Source organism: Drosophila subobscura, chromosome U (assembly GCF_008121235.1).
Source record: "Drosophila subobscura isolate 14011-0131.10 chromosome U, UCBerk_Dsub_1.0, whole genome shotgun sequence".
NCBI lineage: Eukaryota > Metazoa > Arthropoda > Insecta > Diptera > Drosophilidae > Drosophila > Drosophila subobscura.
The window spans coordinates 20,877,404-20,900,189 of record NC_048534.1 but is presented as its reverse complement, the minus strand read 5'-3'; the positions used below and the strand labels follow the sequence as shown (position 1 = coordinate 20,900,189).

Sequence of the window (22,786 nt, the reverse complement as noted above, 5' to 3'; positions counted from 1 at the left end):
TGTTCAACATTATGCATTAACATAAACGTAAAGTAAATGGCATCGAGAATAATTGTTTGTTTTTGCTTTTCTTGCATTCTTCCACCGCTCTCTCTCTAGCGCTAAAGCTTGCGCTCTGGCGTTCGATCTGAGCTTTTGACTGCTGCTGCAGCTTGCCAGCTGGAGTTAGAGCAGCTCCTAATAAGCTCCTGAAATAATTCAATTGCCTCCACAACTAAGCTCTAGAAAAAAAAACCAAGAAACTTCATCTAAACATGGAAACTGTATTTCATTGAACCCGCGCTGAAGCAGTTAAATTTGTATTCACATGGACTGCAAATCCATTAAACTACTTCTTCAATAAAGTAATCTTTCAGATTAAGCCATACGTCATTCAATGACAAACAGATTTATGTGCACAATATGCAGATTTCTGCTCTGTGCACTCATAAAAAGTTTATCGAATAAAAACTGTTCATCAAATATACTAGCACCTACCTTTTATTGAATACAAAAACTACTCGCACAGCCTTGAAATGAACAATGCACGGGAATGCACAGAAACCCAGAATGATTTGAGAGCTTTTTGTAGCCTTTTCCATTCATTTCGCTCTTACACACACACACACACTGACACTCAATCTCCGCCGTACTCTCACTTCACACACTTCATGCGTTGCGTTGCGTTTCGTGCCCTGTAATTATATTTTGAGCCCACACTCGCACTCGTACCGCCCTTACCCAAAAGCCTCAAGAGCGTTGCCATTTGCAGGGATTGAAAATAATATTGTGGTCAGGTCTGGGGTCTGGGGTCTGGGGTCTGGGGCTTGATTCGGTGAAATATTTCCGCTGTCCGTCAACGTGCCTGCATGTTAAGTGAGCTTTATATTAATTTTATAATTCATAATTGCATCATGTTGCGCGAATTTCTGAAACCAAACGCAATGGAATTTAATTAAGTTACCCCTGCAGGTGCTGCCTGATGCTCTTTCGGTGTGCAGTTTTGGCATACACTTTGAGAGGGTACTGTACTTTTTTGCAGAGAAGCGAAGTAGAAAAGTAATTTTCTTTGGTAACTTATGGCTGAACATTTAAGAACCATTAGGAATGTATCCCTAAATCCATAAGCTGCTCAATCTTAACTAATGGTATTAATGATTAACCTTCAAAGTGTATTCAAGGCTTCGACTTCTTAATTTTCGCTCCTTTTTATTGTATTTTTTCTTCTGTTGAATGCCTGCAGGTACTCGTCGTGAATTCTGATTAGTCACAGGCATCAAAGGGAATCAAGAATTTTGGAGTATAAGTACGCAAACTTCCGATGTGATTGCCATACGAAAAACTAGCACTGGAATACGATTATAAGAAATATAAACTCTTATTCTTTAATACAGAAGATCTCTGAAGAAAGGTTCTGCATGGGCCTCCAGGATAGAACAAACAAATTGAATATGTTATCAAGCAGAGCGAGTTTACTTTAACATCTTGACACCCCAAGTTGCAAGTTGTTGCCCCCACCTCGCACCACCATGAGAGTTTATAGCCAAAATGATGGGCAGGCGACAGACCAGGAGACGGATGCCTGAAAGAGGGGCTGACCGGGGAGCAGGCTTGAGCTGGAGGAGCTGCAGGAGAGTGCATGGCCACAGGCATCGTCGAGGCATCGCATGCTGAGTCAGATGCGAGTGCTGGGTGTGTGCTCTGGGGTTTTGTATGTCCCAAGTGCATGGAGGATCTGTGGGATGGATGGACGTGGAAGCTTGCACTTATTAATGCTTAATAAATGGCATTTCATTTCTTATTATTCCCGGACTCGTGTTGGTGGAGTTTTATTGCACTACCTCTGCTGAGGCTGTCTCTGCTGCTGCTCTGTTGTTGTCGTTGTTAATGCGAGTCGATATATTGGCCATGACTAAGGATGCATATGCACGCAGCTACACGGAGAGCGAAAGCCAGACAGTTGGCCAGGCCAGGCCAGGCCAGTCGTATGCTAAAGTAATTATTTCATTTGAGCCAACAATGAGGCTGCAACTCTGATGTGGTTATTGTGGCCGAGTTGCTCCTCTGGCAATGGCAATGGCACTCGGGCTCGAGCTCTGGTTCTGGTTCTGGCTGAGCTTCGCTTTGAGCGACTGGGATGGATGATTGACGAGTGGAAATTAAAGAAGCTGGCGGCCGCCGGACAGTTTCACTCGCAATCGCTGTACTAAAACAGCTTTTTAGCGGTCGAAGCACTGGAGATGCGAGCGCATCTTTTAACGACTCGCGTTGTCTGTCCGTTCTTAAAGTACTTGGAATGTAAATGAAGCGGGTGTCGCTGTCTCTTCAGCCAGTTCGAGGTCATCTCAGTGGTCATTGCACCCACGCACGCCTTTTGCAAAAACACTTTTACGATTTGCAATACAAATGTAGCCTTTTCTTTCTTGCGTGTACTTCTTTATAAGCTCATCCATTCCATTTGGCTATTTTCGCTTTTTGAATTCAAATTTTCAACTTGCGCGCTTTCATAACCTATCGGTATATCGTCATGCGCACTGTGATGACAGTATTACTGGTATCATTAACAAAGCGCAGTGAAGTTTTCACAAAACCCGATAGGCCCTTTACAGAATTTTCGGTCAAGAAGTGGACGGACAACCAGGGTGATAAGCCAATCTTGTAGATAATTTAATGGTGAATCAATACAAATTAGAGTTTTAAAGCTGAGAGTCGTAACTAGCTGGTAATATTAAACAGAAGATCAAAGTCGAGGAAAATTAACTATTTATGGTATATTTACAGTATACTTTGAAAATGAAAGGGTATATTTTGGTATATTTCCGAGGGTCTGTCAATATTTTGAATCGATAATTCCGCGGTCACACTGCGAACAACGCTAAAATTTTTGCAGAACTTCAAATCAATTAAATAGGAAAATTGTAATATTAAAAAGGTAAGTGGCACTGTTATTAGGCTGCCTGCTGTATAGATGATTGATTTCCCTACTTTTCACAGATGCCGCAGCCGAGTAGCAGCAGCATTCCACCCGGAGCCCCCAGCGGCACGGCTACAGCCACAGCTGCCGCTTCTGGCGGCGACTTGGCGTCGCGCGGCTGCAATACTCCAGGATGCACAGTGTCTACCATTGTGGAGAAGACCAAGCGCAAGTGCTCGCAATTGGTGTCGGCGCCTTACGTGATGCCCAAACCTGTGCTCGTCAATGGCCACACGTCGATATTCCAGATTGGTGGCGAGATGGCCAAAATGGTCGACATTCCATCGCTTTCCAAAGCGAGTGGCGGCGATGGCGGCAAGCCCATCTACCGCATCAAGCCGGGCACCCATGCTCACGTAATAAACTTTGTGCTCGTCGACGAGGGCTCCGATTCGATGGACAAGGCCGCGTCGGGCGACCAGAATGCCATGCGTATGGTGATTGACTCCCAGCGCGAGTCTGCCATTAGCAAGCTAAACAAAATGATAGCCAGCCACCGTGGTGCTACAGCAGGCAAACCCAATCCGGCAGGCCCTTCAGGCCTTCACGTGACCACGCCACAGATTCATCCAGACTTTTCGATTGCCAGCGTTGAGGGTGCAGTGCCCTTTGCTGGCGGCATAGCCCGTGCAGCCGCACCAACAGTTGCCACAGCACCTGCCCCAGTAGCAGCAGCAGTCGCCGGCCAGCCCGTGTCTGCCCTCAATGTAGGCCGTCTGCAGGCCGAAGTTAACCAGCTGCGTCGCACGGTCGCTCTGCTGGAGGAGACTCCGCGCCGCTAAACTCATCGAATTCAAGCCTGACTTTCCCTTTTGGGGGATACTAAAACCTAACCAAATACGCTTTATAATAATTAAGTGTTGCACCATGCTAAACACACAATAAAATAATAGTCTTTGTAGCAAATAATAGTACAAAAACATTCCGAAATTAACTAAACCCCGCCAGGAGGAGCTCTTTATTGATTGATATTTAATTTACGGCTGGGTAATCCAGTTTCTGTTTCAAGTCTGCCAACGAGCTTTAAATTTTGGTGTTCCTGCCACTCGGATTCTCATCAAAATTCATTTATATTTTCTCATATTAATCTTGTTTCGCTTTGAGTACCGCTGATAGCTTGCCTTTCGCTGCCTTTCAAAATTGTTTCCTGATTGTTTTGCTCAAGCGAAAAGCACCGTTTCGCTAAGGCTTGAAGTTGATGTAGGTCTGCTGTTGGTACGAATTTGGCAGGCACTGTTAGGACTGTGGGAACATAATTTCCATATCGAAACTTAGCAGTGAGAATCATCTTATAATATACCTTCAGAACCAACTATAAGAACTTCCGAGTACCGAGTTGAAGTGTTGTTAAAAGCTTAGAAAACATTTAGCAATGGTAATATTGGAACCCTTATAAATATGATTGTTCATAAAGAATGCACTGGTTTAAGTGCTCGAATATTGTTGAATAAATTTACACACTAAGAAAATAAACCTATTTAGTTTAAAGCATTTAAAAGATAACTCATTCAAAATCATAATATATCAAAAAGCTTATGCAATCTTTGAAAAACCTTTTGCTTATCTTTTAAAGTACTTTTTTGTTGGGTCGTTGAGGAATATCAGAATATCAGTATCAAATGAGATATTAATTTCTGGCAGGCAAACTACCAAAACTTCAAAGCAATGAGAGGTTCAAGGTGGAATTGCCGAACTGCAGGCATGACTGGAGGCAATATCAGCATCAGCCACGCCAGCCGGCAGGCGGTGTGCGGTCCTCGGTTCCCGATTCCTGGAAAGGTTTCACGAGTGGCCAGCTGAAGCGCGGTGGGGCACATAAGCGGAGTTAAGCCAACTGGCCAACTGTGCTCCAGGGCCATTTCTGCACTGGCTGTCAGTGTTAGTGTTAGTCTTAGAGTTATGCAAAAAAAAGAGAAGTACACAAACTGATCAGAATGAGCACAGACTTTGAGAGATTGTGACTGGTCCCCCAGCCACTCCGGGGCAGACGCCATTTTTTGAAGTGAACATTTTTATACCGACTGAGACGGTGACTGAGACTGAACCGAAACGGCGTTGGGTGGGGGGCAAACAAATACAAGAGTTGGATCTTAAGGGGCCGTAAATGTGGCATTTTATGTGTCATCAACGACAGCGTCGGTGGCGGCGCTCGGACCAAGGCGAAAACTTTGCAATCGAACGTAAATTAATTTTTATTGGTTGCAAATACTGCGGCCACTGCGACTGCCTGCCTTATCCACATTCTGTGTCGCCACAAGAAGGTAGGTAGGTAGCCCAAAGCGGGAAGTCTGTACATGGATTTGTACTTGGGGGTATGGCATGAGTAGCGTGGCTTCGAGACTCTCAAAGTTGGGTTGCAAAAGAGATATTTTATTGATTCGTTTGAAGGAATATCCGGTGTTAAGCTGCGATTTGAGTGCCAGAAATGGAGCCAATCGTAAAGTTAAAGCTCAAATCTGGGCAGAAAAATTGGGAAGATTCTCAACACAATTAAATTCTTATTAAAAATCATTTCTAGCTTAGGGGATTATCTCCCTTAAAGATAAATACTTTCCAGGTTTCTTTCTTGAAATCCTTGAAATATTATTCCCATGCATTACTTGCAGAGCTATGATGATGCTCCCGGGATAAGTAAACATATAAATTTATACATAAAAGCTGGCAACAGGTAGAGGATAAATGCAGATGTAGGTACCTATGGAAGTGGCACTTCAACACGGACGGCAGAAGATCAGGACACAATTGTGGGGACACGGCGGCAGAATCAAATTCGATACGCTGTGCCACGAAGTGATCCTCGCCGTGGCTGTATAAAAAGTAACGAATGTGCGCAATAATAAAAATCATTAAAATAAAAATGTTTATGAGAAGGCATAAACACGACTTTATGGAAGGAGCAACGCGGTCTGCAGGCCGGGGGTCGGTGCCAATGTTGGGGCACTTGATGGCGATGCCCGGGCAGACTGGACAGACGCACTGAAGAGCAGAAAAGCAGCAGCAGCAGCAGCATAAAGAGGCCAGCGGAGCGCAGAGAGTGTCAATGGGCAAAAGTATCTGGGCATTTGCTTCGGTTGGAGGACAGACACACACATAGAGAGAGAGAGGTAGAGATGCAGGAAGTGTGATCTCCATAGACTTGGGGATACTCAGTGATAAAATTTGCAGAGATATATGAAAATTTAGCATGTAAAATTACTCTGTTTCTTACGATATAAACTCCACTGAAGTTGTTTAGCAGATCTTGGGGATTTTTGGCAGATTTATAGCTAATAGCTGAATAAATGACTCTGCCAAATATGAGCTTAATAGCTGCAAAACTGTGTGAACCACGGATTTTCTGGTTGCTCTCCTTAGATTCTCATAGTCTTCGACTTTGTTTCCATCCCACAAAAGAAAGTTTCCTGCCTGTGTCATACTCTTCCCCAACCCAACATACACTTCTCCAATACTATGACGAGGTAGCAATCCGTGGCAGAAAACGAAGCCAGTCGGGGGATTGGGATGCTAACTCATTTTGGCGGCGGCTGCCGTGGCTGCGGCTTCGACTGCTTCTGCTTTTGCGTCTCCTGCGACGGGATAGTCATGTGATGAGCACTGCGGAGGCTGCACGGGCAGTTGGGTTGCAGAGTCCGCTTCAGCTTCGAGCTTCGGGCTTTGGGCTTGAGGTTCAGGTTGTGGCTGAGAAGCAGGCGCAGGCGCTCGGCTCAAAAATAATTTGCAATTTCTTGGAAATACTCACTTTTGTGCGCTGCCTGCGCTGACGTCGTCGCTGGCGCAGCTTCTCAAGAACCTTTAATGGAACGGCAGAGGGAGGGGTACCAGCGAGCAGCTTCATGGACCGGTAGGGGCAGGGGGGGCGAAGGTGGCCGTAATGAAAATTAAAATACGAAACACTCAGGCAAAGGTCGCGGGACAGCACAGGACAGTGGTGGAGAGAAGAGAAGAGGAGCCAGGAGCCAGTGAGCGGGTACAGGGTATGCCCCCTCTACATACTCTTACCCCTCCTCATCCACTGTCAACAGTTGGGACCACTCTTCGTCCCTTCCCTCTCCCGCGGGGGGCTTTTGGGTGAGTCCGCTTGGTCGGATTGCTTGTCGTTATCTTGTCATGTCAAAATGGTCTTACGAAAATGTATCTTTTGTATTCCAAGTGCAAATGAGCAGCACAGATACAAAACAACATACTCCAGCCATACCCATACCCCGCAACGCTGAGAAGATCGCATCCCCCTCAGCCAGCCGTTCAGCATTTTGTTTCGCGTCTCCTTTTTATGCCCTGTAGTTGGAGATCTTTGAGGGTGTGATGACACCGAAACGAACACTTTTGGGATACAAATACTAGGCGAAGATGCTGAATTCATGGACGCTATTGAAACTTCAGCAGTTTCGAAAACTATTTAGTAACAGGACACCGATAAAACTTGTCCACTTATCAAATTAAACTCATTTTCTTTAGGTCATTCCTTACACTCAGAATAAGGTAAAAACTGCTAAAAGCATAGAGCATTTTAGGTGGAAACCTTTAATCTTCAAAATTTTAATTGTAATTTTAGTTTGATGAAAAGTATTACAGTTAAATGTTGTAATAATTCTTTATAATCTACAAATGATTAACATGAGAATGAATGAAATTTTAAACCAATTTTAATGGTCACTTCACAGTCGCAACATCAACTCCTGGCAGCATTCCTCTTCTCTACTTGTTATTTCTCTCGATTTTTATTTGTTTTGTTCACTCGCAATTTTTATGCCTTTATTGTGTTTACTTTTTGCCTTTGCCTTTGCCTTTTTCTGCAAATGCTTTTAAGACTTGAAGACTTTTTAGTTTGTAGTTGAGCGTACAAATTTGTGCCCGCTCGGTCCACCTCTATATCATCTCTCCTCCCCCTCCCGCACTCAGGTGCGGGCAGGAACAGGATCGTAAGTGTATCCATGTGAGAGTATTGGTGCGTATCTGTATCTGACGCTCACTCAGAGGCTGGGACTGAGGACTGCGGACTGAGAACTGTGAGGACTGCGAGGCCTGATGCTGATGATGACACAACATGAAAAGGTAAAACACGCTGAAAAATATTAAATACGCTACGTCGCTGCCTTTTGACAGCGGACGTAAATTTGCTTTTGCCTGCACTCTGGACTCTGCACTCGCCCTGCCCCTCTCCTCTCCCCTGCCGCTGTCCTGCCCTGCACTGGATGCGCCGGACTGTTTAATTGCACATGAGATCGGTGGCAGGAGAGTGTGGGACCAACAACCCGAACCGGAATGGACCGCACCGCAGCGGGCCTGGACCAAGTGTGGCGACTCTCAGGATCTCTTGGCAATTAAAATAGAGTGTAAGTTAAGGATGCATAAAACGCTCATCTTTATGAAGCTCTCCATATTGTCATTCCCCCCCACAATCCGCAGCCTCCTGCGCTGGATTCACGTGTTGACTTTAGGTCTGTCCTCCCAGTCCTAGCCCTAATTCTGCCAGCGGCAATAATGCTTAGTCGGGTGTAGTTCTGTTCCAGGGAATTGAGATTAACAGATAAGTAGCTGACTTGCTATTATGCCGTCTGAGATATGTTTTTGAGGCTACTTTGAAACAGTTGTGGAGCCAGGAATATTGCTACCACGTTCGAAATGGTTAAGGGGAAGATTCAACAGAGGTTTAGGGTCTATTTCTAAAAGATTTTTAGCTGCAAAAAACTCTGCTGATATTCATAAATATATAACAAGTTTTACATTCGAATTTTCATTAGATTTTGAACCATTTTTGAACCGCTTTCAACCAAATCCTTTACTAAAAAGAGCTTTTTGATCCTCTACAGTCCAGACTCTCCACACTTCCATAAACACATTTCATATTTCAACTGTCTCACACTTTTGCAACGCACTGTTTGTCGGGTAAAGGATGTCATTAGTCGGGTTTACGGTTTGCCACCTATAATTCAAATTATTTCAATTTTTGTTGCAACTTTTGTTATTTTTATTCCGCTTGTTTCGCTTTCATGTTCGTGTTTGCTTGAAGGACAACAGTCAAAGGGGTGCAGGGGCAAGTCAACATTTCGCTCTGTGAAATGTGTCAAATTTGCGGGAGAATAAATGAAGTTAATTAAATTCTGAATGTGGCGCACAAACAACCAAATCAAATCCCATGTGCAGAATGAAGTTGAAATCAAATCTTGCATATCGCCGCCCGCCCTCACACAGACTCTTCACACCACACACCACACCACAATGCTGCCACAGTTGGAGTAAAAAAACACATGCGAACGGGTTTAGAAGCAACTTGCTCCCATTTCCCCACAATTGTTGCAGTAATGCGATGTGCGAGGGGGTCGAGGGGGATTAGGTCTGGCAACAATATCGTTTCCTGCAGTGCCTGCCCCACAAAGCGAAATCATCAACAACAACAAGAAGCGAATGCGGCAGGCAGTAGTCGAAGTGGGGGATACCCTTGCAAGCTGCTTAAGGAGGTGGAAAGAGATTGTGCAAATATTCAGTATAAGTTTTCCCATCAAACATCTCTGCAAACCCGAGCATACCCTCTGCGTGTAAGGGTATCCCCTCGTAAAAACAACTCTCTGTGTCTGCTGTCAGCATCGGCATCGGCATCGGCATCAGCGGCATCGTTGTCGTCGTCCTACCGCATTCTAAGTTCTATTGGCACAAAGACCGAGTTTCGCCTTCGTCTTTGACTTTTTCCCATGCCACACACACACATCTGCACACAGTCGCGTATCTGGATGTTGGTGTGTGTCTGCGTATCCGCGTATCTGTTAGATACACTTCGCATACAGATGCACGGGCGAAACTCGTTCTCCGATCTGGGCCCCTGGGCCACTGCTGATAGGACCACAGGAAAGAGCAGAGCAGAGCTCTCTGAAAGCTCTCCCGCTCCATGTGTGTGTGTGTGTGTGTGTGTGTGTAGCGCCTGCTGCCGGCATAGTTTGCCTTTTTCAAGGTCGATCTGCCTTGGCTGTCTCTCTGTCTGTTGTATCTTGTGCTGATTTTTGCTTCTACTTCTGCAGAATTTTGCTCAATGTGCTGGCCATACTCGTATCTCTTGGGGTCTAACGACTAGCCCCAGCCAAGTCTCGAGGTATTGTAATCTGGTGCCAAGTAATCTTGCTCGTATAGCCATAACCATTGCCCATTCCCATTCCCTTTCCACTGCTGGTGCTCATTGCAGTCCAAATTTGTTCAGACATTTACTCCTTCTGTGGCCGTGGCAAGAAATAAAAAATAATTTTTACGATTGGGTTGCCTCTTCGCATCCCTGAGATCTGCGCCATCATCCAAAAAGCACACATCTCTCTCCCAGTGTGTGTTTGCACTCAGCGACTGACTGCATGGTGCAACATTTCGCGCTGCAGGCCATGCCCCCGCTGCTGCTGCCCCCGCTGCTGCTGCTTCACTTTTCTGCTCCTTGTCGCTGCTGTTTCCTGTTTACTGACGCTGCTGCTGCTGCTCCTCCTCCTCGGGGGCTGACTCACTGCCATTGAATGTTCATCGCCTTTCCGCAGTCCTGACTTTCGCTCCCTGCCAATTCAGATTCAGATTCAGTGGCAGGAAGACGTCCGCGTCCGTGTCCGCGTCTTTGTGCGGTAGCCAAACTAATTGCGATTGCATCTGCGAGTTTTCTCATTAATGATCAGACAACTCCCCTCACATTATTCACCAGTTTCACTGGAAAAACTTTAGTGAGTAACTCAAAGTTATGGCCTGAGAAATTTGTTAAGGAAAGTTAAGGAGCAGAGCGGAAGTGCCAGCGAATGAATGAATGTAATGAAAATGCTTAATGGAAATTTGCACTATAATTTGTAGGAGACATTTTAGGTCTTAGGCGAGTGACAAGAGTACCACAAAAACTTTAGGGAATAAAAGTTTAGCTGCCTGGAACTAATGACTATAAAATAATTTCAGTTCTTCTCTATGCCACACATCTGTGATGGTCGTACGGGAAATATCATTCTCAAGAAATCACAATTGTTGATTTCATTCCCATTGTATGACTTTCCATTTGTAAGCCACACAATCATTGTTACCAACCCGTTTAGCAACTGTTGTCCTTGCATCACATGTGCCTGAATGGGTTGCCCATATCTGGCATCAAATGCAAAAGGAAAATACGGCGAGTATAAATGTAAATGCATGATGCTCTTTTCTTTTGTATTCCCGCATAGCAATTGTGGCACATACATAATTAGAATGAGGCTCATATGTAGGACAATTTGGCAATTTCAGGCATATCTTTGGAAAGATTCTTTCTACTTGTGAGGGGCAGGACGCACGTCCGAGCAAAACTACGTGGGTGAACAAAGGGGCAAGAGAACAATTGCAGTTCTCGGAATAGAACGAGGACGGGCAGGAGACCGTGTCCTGGAGGCAACTATCTTGAGTGCGAAATCACGTAGGGGCACGAATGGGATGCGTGCACTTTAGATTGTTTGGCAATAATTGGACTGAACGATCAGGCAACACCTGCTGATTAGATTCAGCATTAGAGAGGATCAAGATCGCTGGAGTAAATCCTTTTCACTTCTGGGAATTCCCCGGTCCAAGCTGAGAGCAGAAGATCTCTCTATCGATCTTTGATCGTGGCCGGTGTAACGACATCTCGAAACCCGCTCTACTCCCAACATTTGTTCAGTGCAATGAACCTTCGAAACTAAGAAGAAATTTCAACTTTTATTTAAATTTCGTTGTGTGACTCCAAAAGGAATAATAAGCGAAATAAGAGAACTGGAAATAAGATAGAAAAATGCTTTGCGATCCCTCTCCACACAAAAGCAATCAAACGTTGTTTAATTTTATACAGAGAACATGTCTCTACCGGCCATCGTAAAGCCTCTTCAGTGCCACAGCCTCTCCGACCATCTGCGATTAGCATAACATCAAGTGGGATTGGAATTGGAATACAAATGGAATGGGAATGACCGCAGTCCCACAAATACTTAGAAGATGGCCAAGAACTAGAGACAAAATCTGCCGCTGCGTACCATACATTAATTAATAACTTCTATGAAATTAGCGACAAGACATTATTTATGTGCCTCTCGTTGTTGCACGTGGCATGCCACAAATGGCAGTTGAGCCAGACCAAGAGGATGTGCCATGGGTTTCTAATAACTATTGCCAACTGTAGAGCTGTCTTTTGTTCTTTGATCTATTGTGTGCTTCACTTGCTTCGGCCTGAATGGCAAGACACAACTGAATTTAGTCTTTTGGTAATCGAGGTGGCTGCGCTCATACATCAAGTTTATTGGGAAGACTTCATTGGCCGCCTCCACAGAACTGTTTAAGTTTAATGACCTCACAAAAGTTGGTCTCTTTTGCTTTTACCGCTTTGGTTATATTTTATGGTGTTTGGTTTATGGTACTAAAACTATTTATTAAGTTTAGTTTTAAGATCGAGTTTGATTAAAGGAAAACCCACAATAATCAGCAGTTCTTTGGTTGCTTATTAATGTCCAGAAATATTAAAAACAACTTTTTCATTAGTAATTAAAGTACAGTTTTCATCAATAAGATAAAGTTCAGTTGCGCCCAAAAAACGGAAATAGCAAAAACGGATTTAATTAATATTTTTGTAGCGAGAAGTAGAAAATTAATTATGGCAATTTATTTAATCTTTTTGCCATTAAAATGTGTCAAATGGAATATTGTTTTTAATGCGCTAAGCCATAGGCTTTAAATAAATTAAATCAGAGAAAAACTATTGCATCTCTTAATAACACTAATTCTTTAATTCCATGTAGGATAACCTACGAATTTAAATCGCTGTGAAGGAGTAGCTTAATAATATAATTTATTAGCTCAAAATGTTATCAAACGGACGCTTGGTTTATTCTTTGACGCTGTAATGCACTTTCTAATAACTTAGTAACTAAATGCAAATGCAAATGCAACAGCGAGTGCGAGTACTCTAAAAAGCGCAATTGCAATTGTGGTTATGTGTTGTACGTTGAAGGCATCAAACGATGACTCAACGAAGACTGACTTTCAGCGAGTCATACGATTATTCCTGGCACCAACCCCTTCTGCTACTATGGTAGTTAGTCATCCAAAGAGCTGGCTCGCTCCTGAATCAAAAGCTAACCAAGAATGCCCGACGTTCAGGTACGATTGTGTGCAGGCGGCGGACAAAGTCAAGGGGAGGCCGAGGACTGGGGACAGTTGTGTCTCTGTATCTGTGGCTGACATAAAACAACTAAAAATAATACAAATACAGTGCCATAAATCTTGTAGGTGAAAGAAAGCCAGCGGCAGTGAGGGAGAAAGACGTGGCAATGGTGAAATGCAAGAGCTCTAGCTGGATGCTGGATGCTGCCACTCTGACACTGGAGCAGGGGATGGGTCCCCGTCCCTGCCCAAACGATGGCGGCGGCATCCGAAGACTCTCCAAAGTACTTTCCTCTAATGGCAGTCACACGTATTAGAATTACCTTTAGTCTGAGTGCCAGTATGGGTGCCTAGGTATCCCATATCTTTTGTGGATGCCCCTGCCCGTGTCCGTAAGTATCAAACTGTTTCAAATTAACGAAGAAAGGGGAGAGAATGAAGCAAACGCGACGTTTTTCGAATCTCTTTTGAATAAATTTAGTCACAGATCTTTGGGGTCGGTCGTTGTCTTCGTTTTTGGTAATAACATTTGTCTAGTTGGATGCTCTGTCCCCCCCGACAGACGGTTCATTGCCATAATACCCAGATCCTCCTTGCAGATAAATGTAAAGATGGAAAAGAAAGCATCTTGTTCATTATTTGTGGCCCAGAGAGAGAGAGAAAAGGAAAAGGTATCGTTTTCCTCGTAATAATTTCCCAGCCAGTGATGGAATGGGATGGGGCTTGGGGTCATAAAAAATGCATCGCCCTTGGTGCACCGCTCGATCAAATTATGTTAATTTCGAATTTAGTGCGAGTATCGGAATAAATATCCCACAACTGCGACAAAGCTAACTCACACAGGCACGGAAAATCATGAAACTGAATAAAAAGAGTCACTTCCAATGGTAATGGTACAAATGGTAGAACTTGTTCTTGGGTATGATGATTAGATGCTGCATAGATGGTTATACTTAGTGGAGTAGAGTTTTAGGTCGTAAGGGTATAAATAAAACATGTTCTGTAAATTTAATGGTGGAACTAACGTTTCATAAAATGTTCTTTTGATTATACATGGAACATGTAACTGTAATTAGCAAAGGATTCATGATATCCCGCGGGTCAACGGGTGCTACCGATCCTTAGCTTTCGGAACAACTGTACCACAAATTTCGAGACTTCGTTAGTCTAGTTGGAGCGTCTTAGAACTGGTATACAATTTCATAACCATACACCACAATGTAAATATTTCCAATGGATATCAGATACAGCACCCATTGAATGGCCATGCATAACTTTGGTATGATATTGATACCTGTATGTACCAGTTTAGGAATTTCTTTCATTGTATTGTATTATGGGATGTATCCAAGTTTTTTCTTGTTCGCCGTGTATTGCTTGTGTGCGTGTACCCCGCTAGTCTCATGTGGGTATATCGTGTCTCCTACACTACACACAATAAGCGGACAAACTATAAAACTTGAATCAAATCGGACAAAACAAAAATACAATTTTATTGCATTCCAGCACTAAAATCGTTCGATCGTTGCTTTAGCTGTGTGCGTCTGCGCTCAGACAGCAGTGTCTATCTCACTCACTCACTGGAAAGTGTGCAAAGAGCGACAAAACAACAAAAGCAGCAGCAATAAGAAGATGAGCAAGAAGCAGCAACTACAATAAGTATCAAGAAAGAACGTCTCGACCATGTGCTACCCGGTACTTCGTTGCGAATGAAGAATTACAGGCGCTATGAGTGGTGGGAGGAAGGGGTAGAACGCCTTCTGCACGATTACAGGGCACAGAGTAGAGAGCGATTCTAAGCTTCTGCCATGGCAACTTGCATACAGATGGAAACGTTTCTTATGTGACATAAATAATTACCAATACATATACCCTCACCTCTTCGCATGGCAGGTAAATAAAGCAGCGCAGCAGCCGCCGATAATTTCAGCTTTGACTGTAGTCTGGTCTCTCCCTCTCTTCTACACTCCCACTCTCCGACTCTCTCATTCGTTTCTGTCCCACTCAATCGGAGTGTTTGTCTCTCAGTGTGTCTCTGTCGCCATGTGCGTACGCGTTTGGACCAGCTTCTCCTTCCCCCGCGCCAGCCACATGGAGCGCACAAATGAAACTCTTTGCCTAATATTCCATTAACGGGCTTATTAAGGCAGCACGTATTGCTGCCATCAGACTGCGGACGACCAGCTCGGCCCATGGGACAACCCACACAAACACCAATACGCGTGCACCCAGGAAGACAGCCAGACAGAGACACAGAGTAAGTAAGAGAGTGAGTGAGAGGGAGCGAGAGAGAGTAGTTTAATAAAAGGTACTGATGCATAAATGGGTGTTTGTATCTAAATTGATCGAATTTGGGGACACACACAAGACAAAAGCGGGGCAGGCAGATGAGCAGCAGCGGACAGCAGTGGGGGGAAACAGACAACGGCAGAAGAGACGTTGCGCGATGCGCCGCGTGTACTGTCCAGGTAGAAATTCCCCCAGTCGTGGAAACAGAAAACAGTTGAAAACAAGTAAGAATGATAAAGGGCATGCAGCGACTATGGAGTTACCCTATAACTAGAGTAAACAAATGGATCGCCCTGTTCTAGCTGTGATGTAATTATGGATTTATAAGGATTTATGGATTTTTGTAAGCATTCTGTTTTATACATTTACAGAAGAGTATATACCCATCACCATCCCTACAGGGAATACACGAAATACACCGATGCGACCGCGACTCTTTGACTTCGACTTTGACTGTGACTTGGACTTGGATAGGGACGGCGGCGGCTGCTAAAGCAGGTACAATTTTATAATTTCGTTTCGTGTTTAATTAAAGGTGAAGTTTTAGAGAAATAATAAAGAATTATCGAGAGCGCGACCAGGGCCAGGGCCAGCAGTAAGAGCCCAAGTCAGAACCAGATGATGCCCCCCACTCCACAGTACACACACATACAAAAACACAACCGAATTGAACATTGATCGTAAAGCGATGAGACGGATGCGAGTATTGGGAACAGAACCCAAAAAAAAAACAACCGTTTTCCTTCGCTACATACTCTGACTTAGACTCGGACGACGGCGATCATTATGCCATAAATAAAGATTCGTTCCGTGCATCTCTCGGTCAGCTATGGGAAAAATATATGGATATCTTATAAAGCATTTTTATTGCAGGCACACACATAAAATCTGTTCCCCTTGGAGCAACCTAAGCCTAGACTCTTAAATTGGGTTCGCCCATAATTATGGCTTCAGTTATGATCAAAGTTCAGTTATTGTTGGCCCCGGCAATGTACAAATCAATGTTTGGAATAAAAGAAATTTAATTGCCCAAAGCGGAGATCGAGCTGGGTTTTGCTTAAATTTGTTCTTTGAAATGTTGATTGTTTTGGACATTTCTTTCATTGCTACAGTCAGAGGCCATCAATCACAAAATATGTACAATATTTGAAAATTACGAGTTTGAGTTGAAAATATTATATTTTCTCCGCCAATCATGGTATCCAACAGCATTGGTTTTAGCCTATTTTATATGCAAAGCAATTTTAATTCCTGTGCATTGGAAAGCAAATTTTTTATTTATTTCATACAAATTGTGTATCATCAAACATATTTGGGAATTTGTCAATTCTTCAAGCGAATATGTTTGGACAAGCTTAATGACAACACTTGTCAAAATCAGACAACACAAACTAATCATTTTCATTCAGTTCAGAGAGGCAGATCGGCGAGAGAGCGCGTGCCAAACACTCAGCAGTGGTCCGCGTCTCCGTCTCCGTCCCCGTTGACCATTCCACGTTCCGCATTTCCCTTTCAACATAGAACGAACCATGACGCCGATGACGGCTACGCGATGGCGATGACGAGGCACTTGACGAGGCAGCCAGCACTGTTTGACGGTTGCCCTGCCGACTCTTCCCTATGACAAATTTGTTGCTCTACACTAGAGATGTCAAACTATCGACAGGGGAACGGAACGAACCATGACCATGACCATTCAATTGTTTTGGTTTGTTAGCGAAGGTGTAACAACTCTCTTGAGAAGTTTAAATCAGAATAGAAAATCTGATATTTTGGAACATTTTGCGCTGATCTAACTAGGAAAATCGCATCTTAACAATTGACAGATTGCTGGACAGCTGGATAACCAGCAACTTCCTTTTGGCAGGATTTTCCTGAAATGCTAATATGCACTCGTAAATGTAGAGATATTACTTTCTATACTCTCCAAAAGCTGATGTTAGTACAGCATGTAAACTAATGGAACACTTTGAGGCACGAGCCTGGGGCATCGCTTATCGGCATCGGTCATCGCATGCCACGCCCGCAACGAGCCCGCTGAAGTGTCTGCACTTACGGTTTTATCGCTTGGCCTTTCACCCGGCGACAGGGCCCGACCCGGAATGAGCTGCAAACAATTTTACGACATTGACAACAACGGCAACAAACAAGAGTAAACACAGAGACAACCATCACAAGACAATTGTGACCGGGATGGGCATGGCATGGGTCTGGGCTCGGGCGTAGTAAAATCGAAGGCAATAAAATTCTCTAATTGTTTTTTCGCCAAAGCAAACAATTGAGATTGAGAGAGCCCTGGGCTCGAGGCTAATTGATTCACACTTTCTTTTTGGCTGTAAAACGCGATGTAAGGAATGGAGGGAGAGATGAGGAGAGGAGAGGTCCTCGCTCGCTGAGTGTTTGATCAACAGCAGAGTTCGAGCCATGATTAAATCTTTACTGCTCTTTACTCTAGTGACATTTAATTGGTTTTTATGGAGCGTAGGTCCCCCCAAAAAGCAACCCAAACTGCACCCCCACAGTGGTGGTATCCATTCTGGCAGCTTAATTGGCCCAATTCAATGTGGTTAGGCAAATCAAAAACAAACTGGACAAGTGGCCTGGCTCGAGCACTTTGTTGGACCCAAATTACAAGGGATCGAGATCCAAAGAAACGTTTTCTATTGCCACGATGCGAGCCCTCTTCTGAATGATGATGATGATGATGAGGCAAATACCACATAGAACATGGAGTGGGAAGCACCACTGACAACGAGTTAGACGAGTAGATAATGATGTTGTGATGTCAAAACATCAACCTGACTGACGTCTGCTCTGGTCTGGTCTGTCGGTGAGGGCTGTCAAGTGACGGATGGCGCGTGAGGATCACAGTCGGCTAGGGGAGTGGAGTGGAGCCACTTGTTGTATTGTTTGCTTTTGGGTTAGAGTTTGGGTTCCCATTCATCTAAGGTAGGCGCTCGGACCATTATTCAAATAATTCCGAGATCTCTGACCCAATCTCTGCCACTTGACACGCACGGGTCGCTGCAGCGGCAAAGGATTAGCTCCACTTAATAAGCGCTAATGATGAGTTGGCTTCTGACGCGGATTGATCTTTTGCCGGAGCGCAGTTCACTTTTCCAGCTGTGCAGTGTGTGCCGTGAGCAAACATACGGTAAACGGTAACGGTAACGGTTACGTTGCGGCAGCTGTTGACTTTTGACACCAGTAACAAAGCGGTGATAGAAATGCACCCAAATACCCGTGGGTCCCCGGCGCTATGTGTGTGCACTTCACCGACTCTACTCCTGGGAGAAATATAACAATGAAACGACAGTTGACATTGATGGGCACAGGATGGCGGCTGCAAAATTCAGTTATAACATGGGCCAGATGCAGCAGCTCAGAATTAGGATTTCCCGAACGTGCTTTAAATTAAATTACCCCACAAAAATGGCACATTTTATTTCCACGTGCAGCTAATTAAATTGCACATAAAATATGCAACATTGTGTGGAGGATTTCAGTAAATTCTACGAATTATTCATGGTAATGCAATGGTTAATATCATTTAGGAAACAAAATTAAATATATTAGGAATGGAATAGAGATTATAGTACAGCAATTGTTATCACTAAAACCATTCTCAGTAATTTAATTTACTAATTTGACAGACAATCGATTGCGAAAGTTAAGTGAAAATATGGGAAAATTTTAGTTGGACTGAAATGCAACTTTGCCTGTCTTCCCAAGCCTAAAATTTAATTTGAGGAGCAGCTAACAAAGACATAATCAATATACTATCTTACGAGCTGCCTATGTGAGATCATTCTGTAAGAAAATCCATCACAGATGATCCTACTAATTGAATATGCCATTAATCAACTTCAGCCCTAGATGGCTGGAGAACTTCCCTTTTCGGCCCTCCAATTTGATACTCTTTCTGCTCCGCTTTGCTGGCATTTGAATATCGTTGGGCGTGGACGTCACTTATACACCCATTACTCAAGTGCCGTCGCGGACAGAGCGCCGACAAATCCATCAGCAGAAGAGCTCGGACTCAACTGAACGAAAACTCGGACAGAGGCAGAGGCAGATGCGAAGGCGGCCGCCTCGGGGGCTGGCTAAATAATAAACGAATTACGGTTATGTGGCAAATGTAAAATAATTCATTTAAAATGAATTCGAAACATTCGGTGGAGTCTTGCTTTTCCCTGGACTGTAAATGCGGCAGTTTTCCACTGAATTTAATTAGCGGCCTCGACAAATTAACGGAGGTGGATGCGGTCGCTTGGACGCTTCGCTGACTTTTCTTTCTCTTCACTCAACTTTACCCAACATCTTGGGCATACATCATACATACTCGTACGAATGTTTGTCTGTGTGTACATTGTACATGGATGAAAGTTGCTTCCCGGGGCAGTTCGTCACTGATCGTTGAACAAACTCCGCAACCCCTTGGCACCCCCTGGCAACCCATCTCTATCGCCATATCTGGGGCTTATCGCTGGTCTAGCATCGCGCGGAGTGACCCAAGTGAATTATTTAAATTAATAAAATATGCTAAAATGTGTTACAAGTGTGTCCGGTACTGTCTGGCCATGCATATGCTCTGGATCCAATGTAATAGATCATATAATTAGAAGAATTATGGTGGAAACAACAAGCCAACAACAATGACAACAATTGCGGCAAGACCCCAAAAGGCACAACAGACAATGGCAGATAATTTTACGAAAATTTGTTGCCTCTATCCGGCCCAAAAGACTTTCGGGCCAAGAGCAAGATGGCCCATGTCCAGCGGCAGTAAAATGATTTAGAGCGTTAGTTTTTCTTCCCTTTTTTGGGGAAAGTGTGTTCCAGTTCCACAGCCGATTGCAGTCTTTGAGAAATTTGCATAATTTTGAAATGATTTTGATAAATGCCAAGTGCTGAACTCAACTGAAATTTTTGAAAGTAAATATCAAAGAAATTTATTTAAACAAAACACGCACGAGGGCGTTGCTGTATTTGAACGGTGGGAACCTGGCTTCCACTGACCCCTGACACTAGCCATTGATCAATGGAAGATTAGCATATTTGCCGGGCCCTAAGATATTCTTGGACAGTTGGTGTGACTTGGTTTGTTTCTAGCGTTTGCCATATTAAATATAGTAAATCATTTTTGGGGCTTAAAATATTGTTTTTCTACCTCTGAGAAGACTCTCAGAATTCTCCAGCAGCAACAGCTTCAAACTCTTCTTCCCCTAGATAAAGAAATTTTGACAGACGCAAATTAAAATTAGTTAACTTCAGAGAACATTTGAGCCTGCTTTTAGGTGTTTGAATTTAGCATTTAAGCTTTAGTTTCTGATTACTAAATTAGGGAAAATTGTGCTTACATTTGAACACATGTAAAATAATTAGCACACCATTCCGCTTATGTTAATATAAACTGCAGGAATATTCTCCATGCACCTTCTGGCATGGATGCCCAACATATTTGTGCACTTATGAACATACTTATATGTACACACATACGTCTACATATGTTATATTATGAACACATTTATCTGGCCAAGTGGATTCCAGAGAGCGCTCCTCCTGATGCTTCCCTGACATTGTGCAGCAACTGATTTCCACGCTGGCTTCGTAAAATATAATGTTTCTCTTGGCATATTTGCAGTGCATATTTGACGTGGATGTGCAAGGCTGTGCGAATCAGAGGATGAGAGGAGAATACTGCAGACAGGACATGCAGACAGGACCAGCAGCAGCAGCATCGCTGTCAAGTGTGTGCAAACAAAGGAAAACTGGGAAAGTGCCACCAATTACAATTCCCACACACAGAGAGAGAGAGAGAGGAGCTGTCCTCCCCCCTCTTACAGTCCACATTTGCATCCGTTACGAGTGTCTGTGGCGAAGCGGAATGAAGGCATTTGTTGAGCGGCCTCTGGTAATGCCTGCCAGCTGCCTTGACTGAGGTCCTGTGTCGCGTCCTTGTCAACGGACAGCAGGCGGATGTTTGCCCAAGTCTCTCTGGCTGGTCGGATAAGTCAGATCTCGGTTTCTATATCGAATTTCTGCTCTGTGTGCTGCCTGTCCACAGCCCCGCTTTGACCTTTCCACACTCTTTGGATACCGATGCTGAGGCATCGAAAGGGAAATCGATTCTCAATCCTCGAGAGAGAGAGAGAGAGGCAGACCCAAAGGCCGCCCGACCGTGACCACAGTCCGGGTCCGGACTCGATGATTTCATTTGCGGTCTCTCTACCTGTGCCAACACCATTCCCGATTGAAATTTGAACAAAAAATTATTTACAGAATACAAAACGAAAACACGAAAGGAACAAGCAAATGCCAGGACGACCAAAACGACAACAACACAACTGTCCCATTCACACGCACCCTAGAGAGAGACCCCAAAAAGGGAGGAGGTTCCAAATAGTCAGGGGAGTGAGGTTCGAGGACAGGGCCACTCAATGTTCCACCTGCCTCTGCCCCGGTGGTCAACGTCATCACCGAATTCGGTCACCTGAAAGTCGCGCAAACAGGTGAAAAGCGTCACCAGAGCCGGCCATGCCAAGACCTTCGTGCCCAATGTTCCGTCTATCGTCGCTTCTAGGTTCCACTTGAGGACAGACAACGGACTCATCCAGCGAAGCGTCCAATTTGTGGCCATTTATCTGGGTGCGGGGTGCGGTGTGCGGGGTACGCCCAATTAGCTTGTACTCGCAGCTCGCAGCTCGATGCGAGTCTTCTTTCTGCATTTCTGGGCAATTAATTTTCCCTGTAAACTAATTTTCTAGACTCTCAAAAGTGTTAATAAGTGGGCGGACAGAGGGCGTGGACAGTTCATCCAGAGAAGAAACACTTTTTGATGAGCAAGAATGTTGCTCATAGTTTTAGTTGGCTTGGGATAAGACATTTTTGATGGTGGAATATTTAAATGATTTTGTTGTGGTTGGAAATTTAGTTGCTGGCAACCATTTTCTATGACTTCTTTATATTTTAATCCTTTTATTAGCAATTTTCTTAGTCTCTTATTACAACTGTGCCACGCAGCTCTTCTGCCTCTTCAAGCCTTTAATGCTCCAAGTTATGCATCTTTAATCTTTCTCCTGCTCTCTTTCGAGTCAATTTCTTAGACATTGCATCCTGCCTGCAGAGGCTTGCGTGTGCAAGGGATGCCTCCTCTGACGGAAGTCCTTCGCCTGACTTTACTATCGATTTATCTTGCAAAGAGCGCTCTGCAAGATTGATGAAACCTCTGGAGAAACGCAGTTAAGATGAAATGCATATGCATATATCTTTCGGTAATTTGCAGCCATGCAACCAAACAATTAAGCTGCGAATTGCTGCTCATGCAATTCCCGTTTCGATCCTCAATTAATCTCTTTGCAAAAAGCCGACCAGACTGAGGCTTGACCTGGGCAGCAGAGGCAGAGTGAGAGCCACGAGAGATTCCCAATCCGATCC

General features: G+C 44.1%; 1 protein-coding gene across 1 annotated transcript; it reads left to right on the top strand.

Annotated features, from left to right (window-relative positions):
* Positions 1-2,822: 2,822 nt before the first annotated feature.
* On the top strand, positions 2,823-3,855 carry LOC117902572. Its single transcript, XM_034814031.1, has 2 exons — positions 2,823-2,911; positions 2,974-3,855. The coding sequence occupies exon 2, from the start codon at positions 2,974-2,976 to the stop codon at positions 3,733-3,735; it is 762 nt and encodes a 253-aa protein (XP_034669922.1). The 5' UTR covers positions 2,823-2,911; the 3' UTR covers positions 3,736-3,855.
* Positions 3,856-22,786: the final 18,931 nt, after the last annotated feature.

Excerpts from the sequence above, each read along its gene's own strand:
- LOC117902572 (XM_034814031.1), top strand. The coding sequence starts at position 2,974 with ATGCCGCAGCCGAGTAGCAGCAGCATTCCACCCGGAGCCCCCAGCGGC.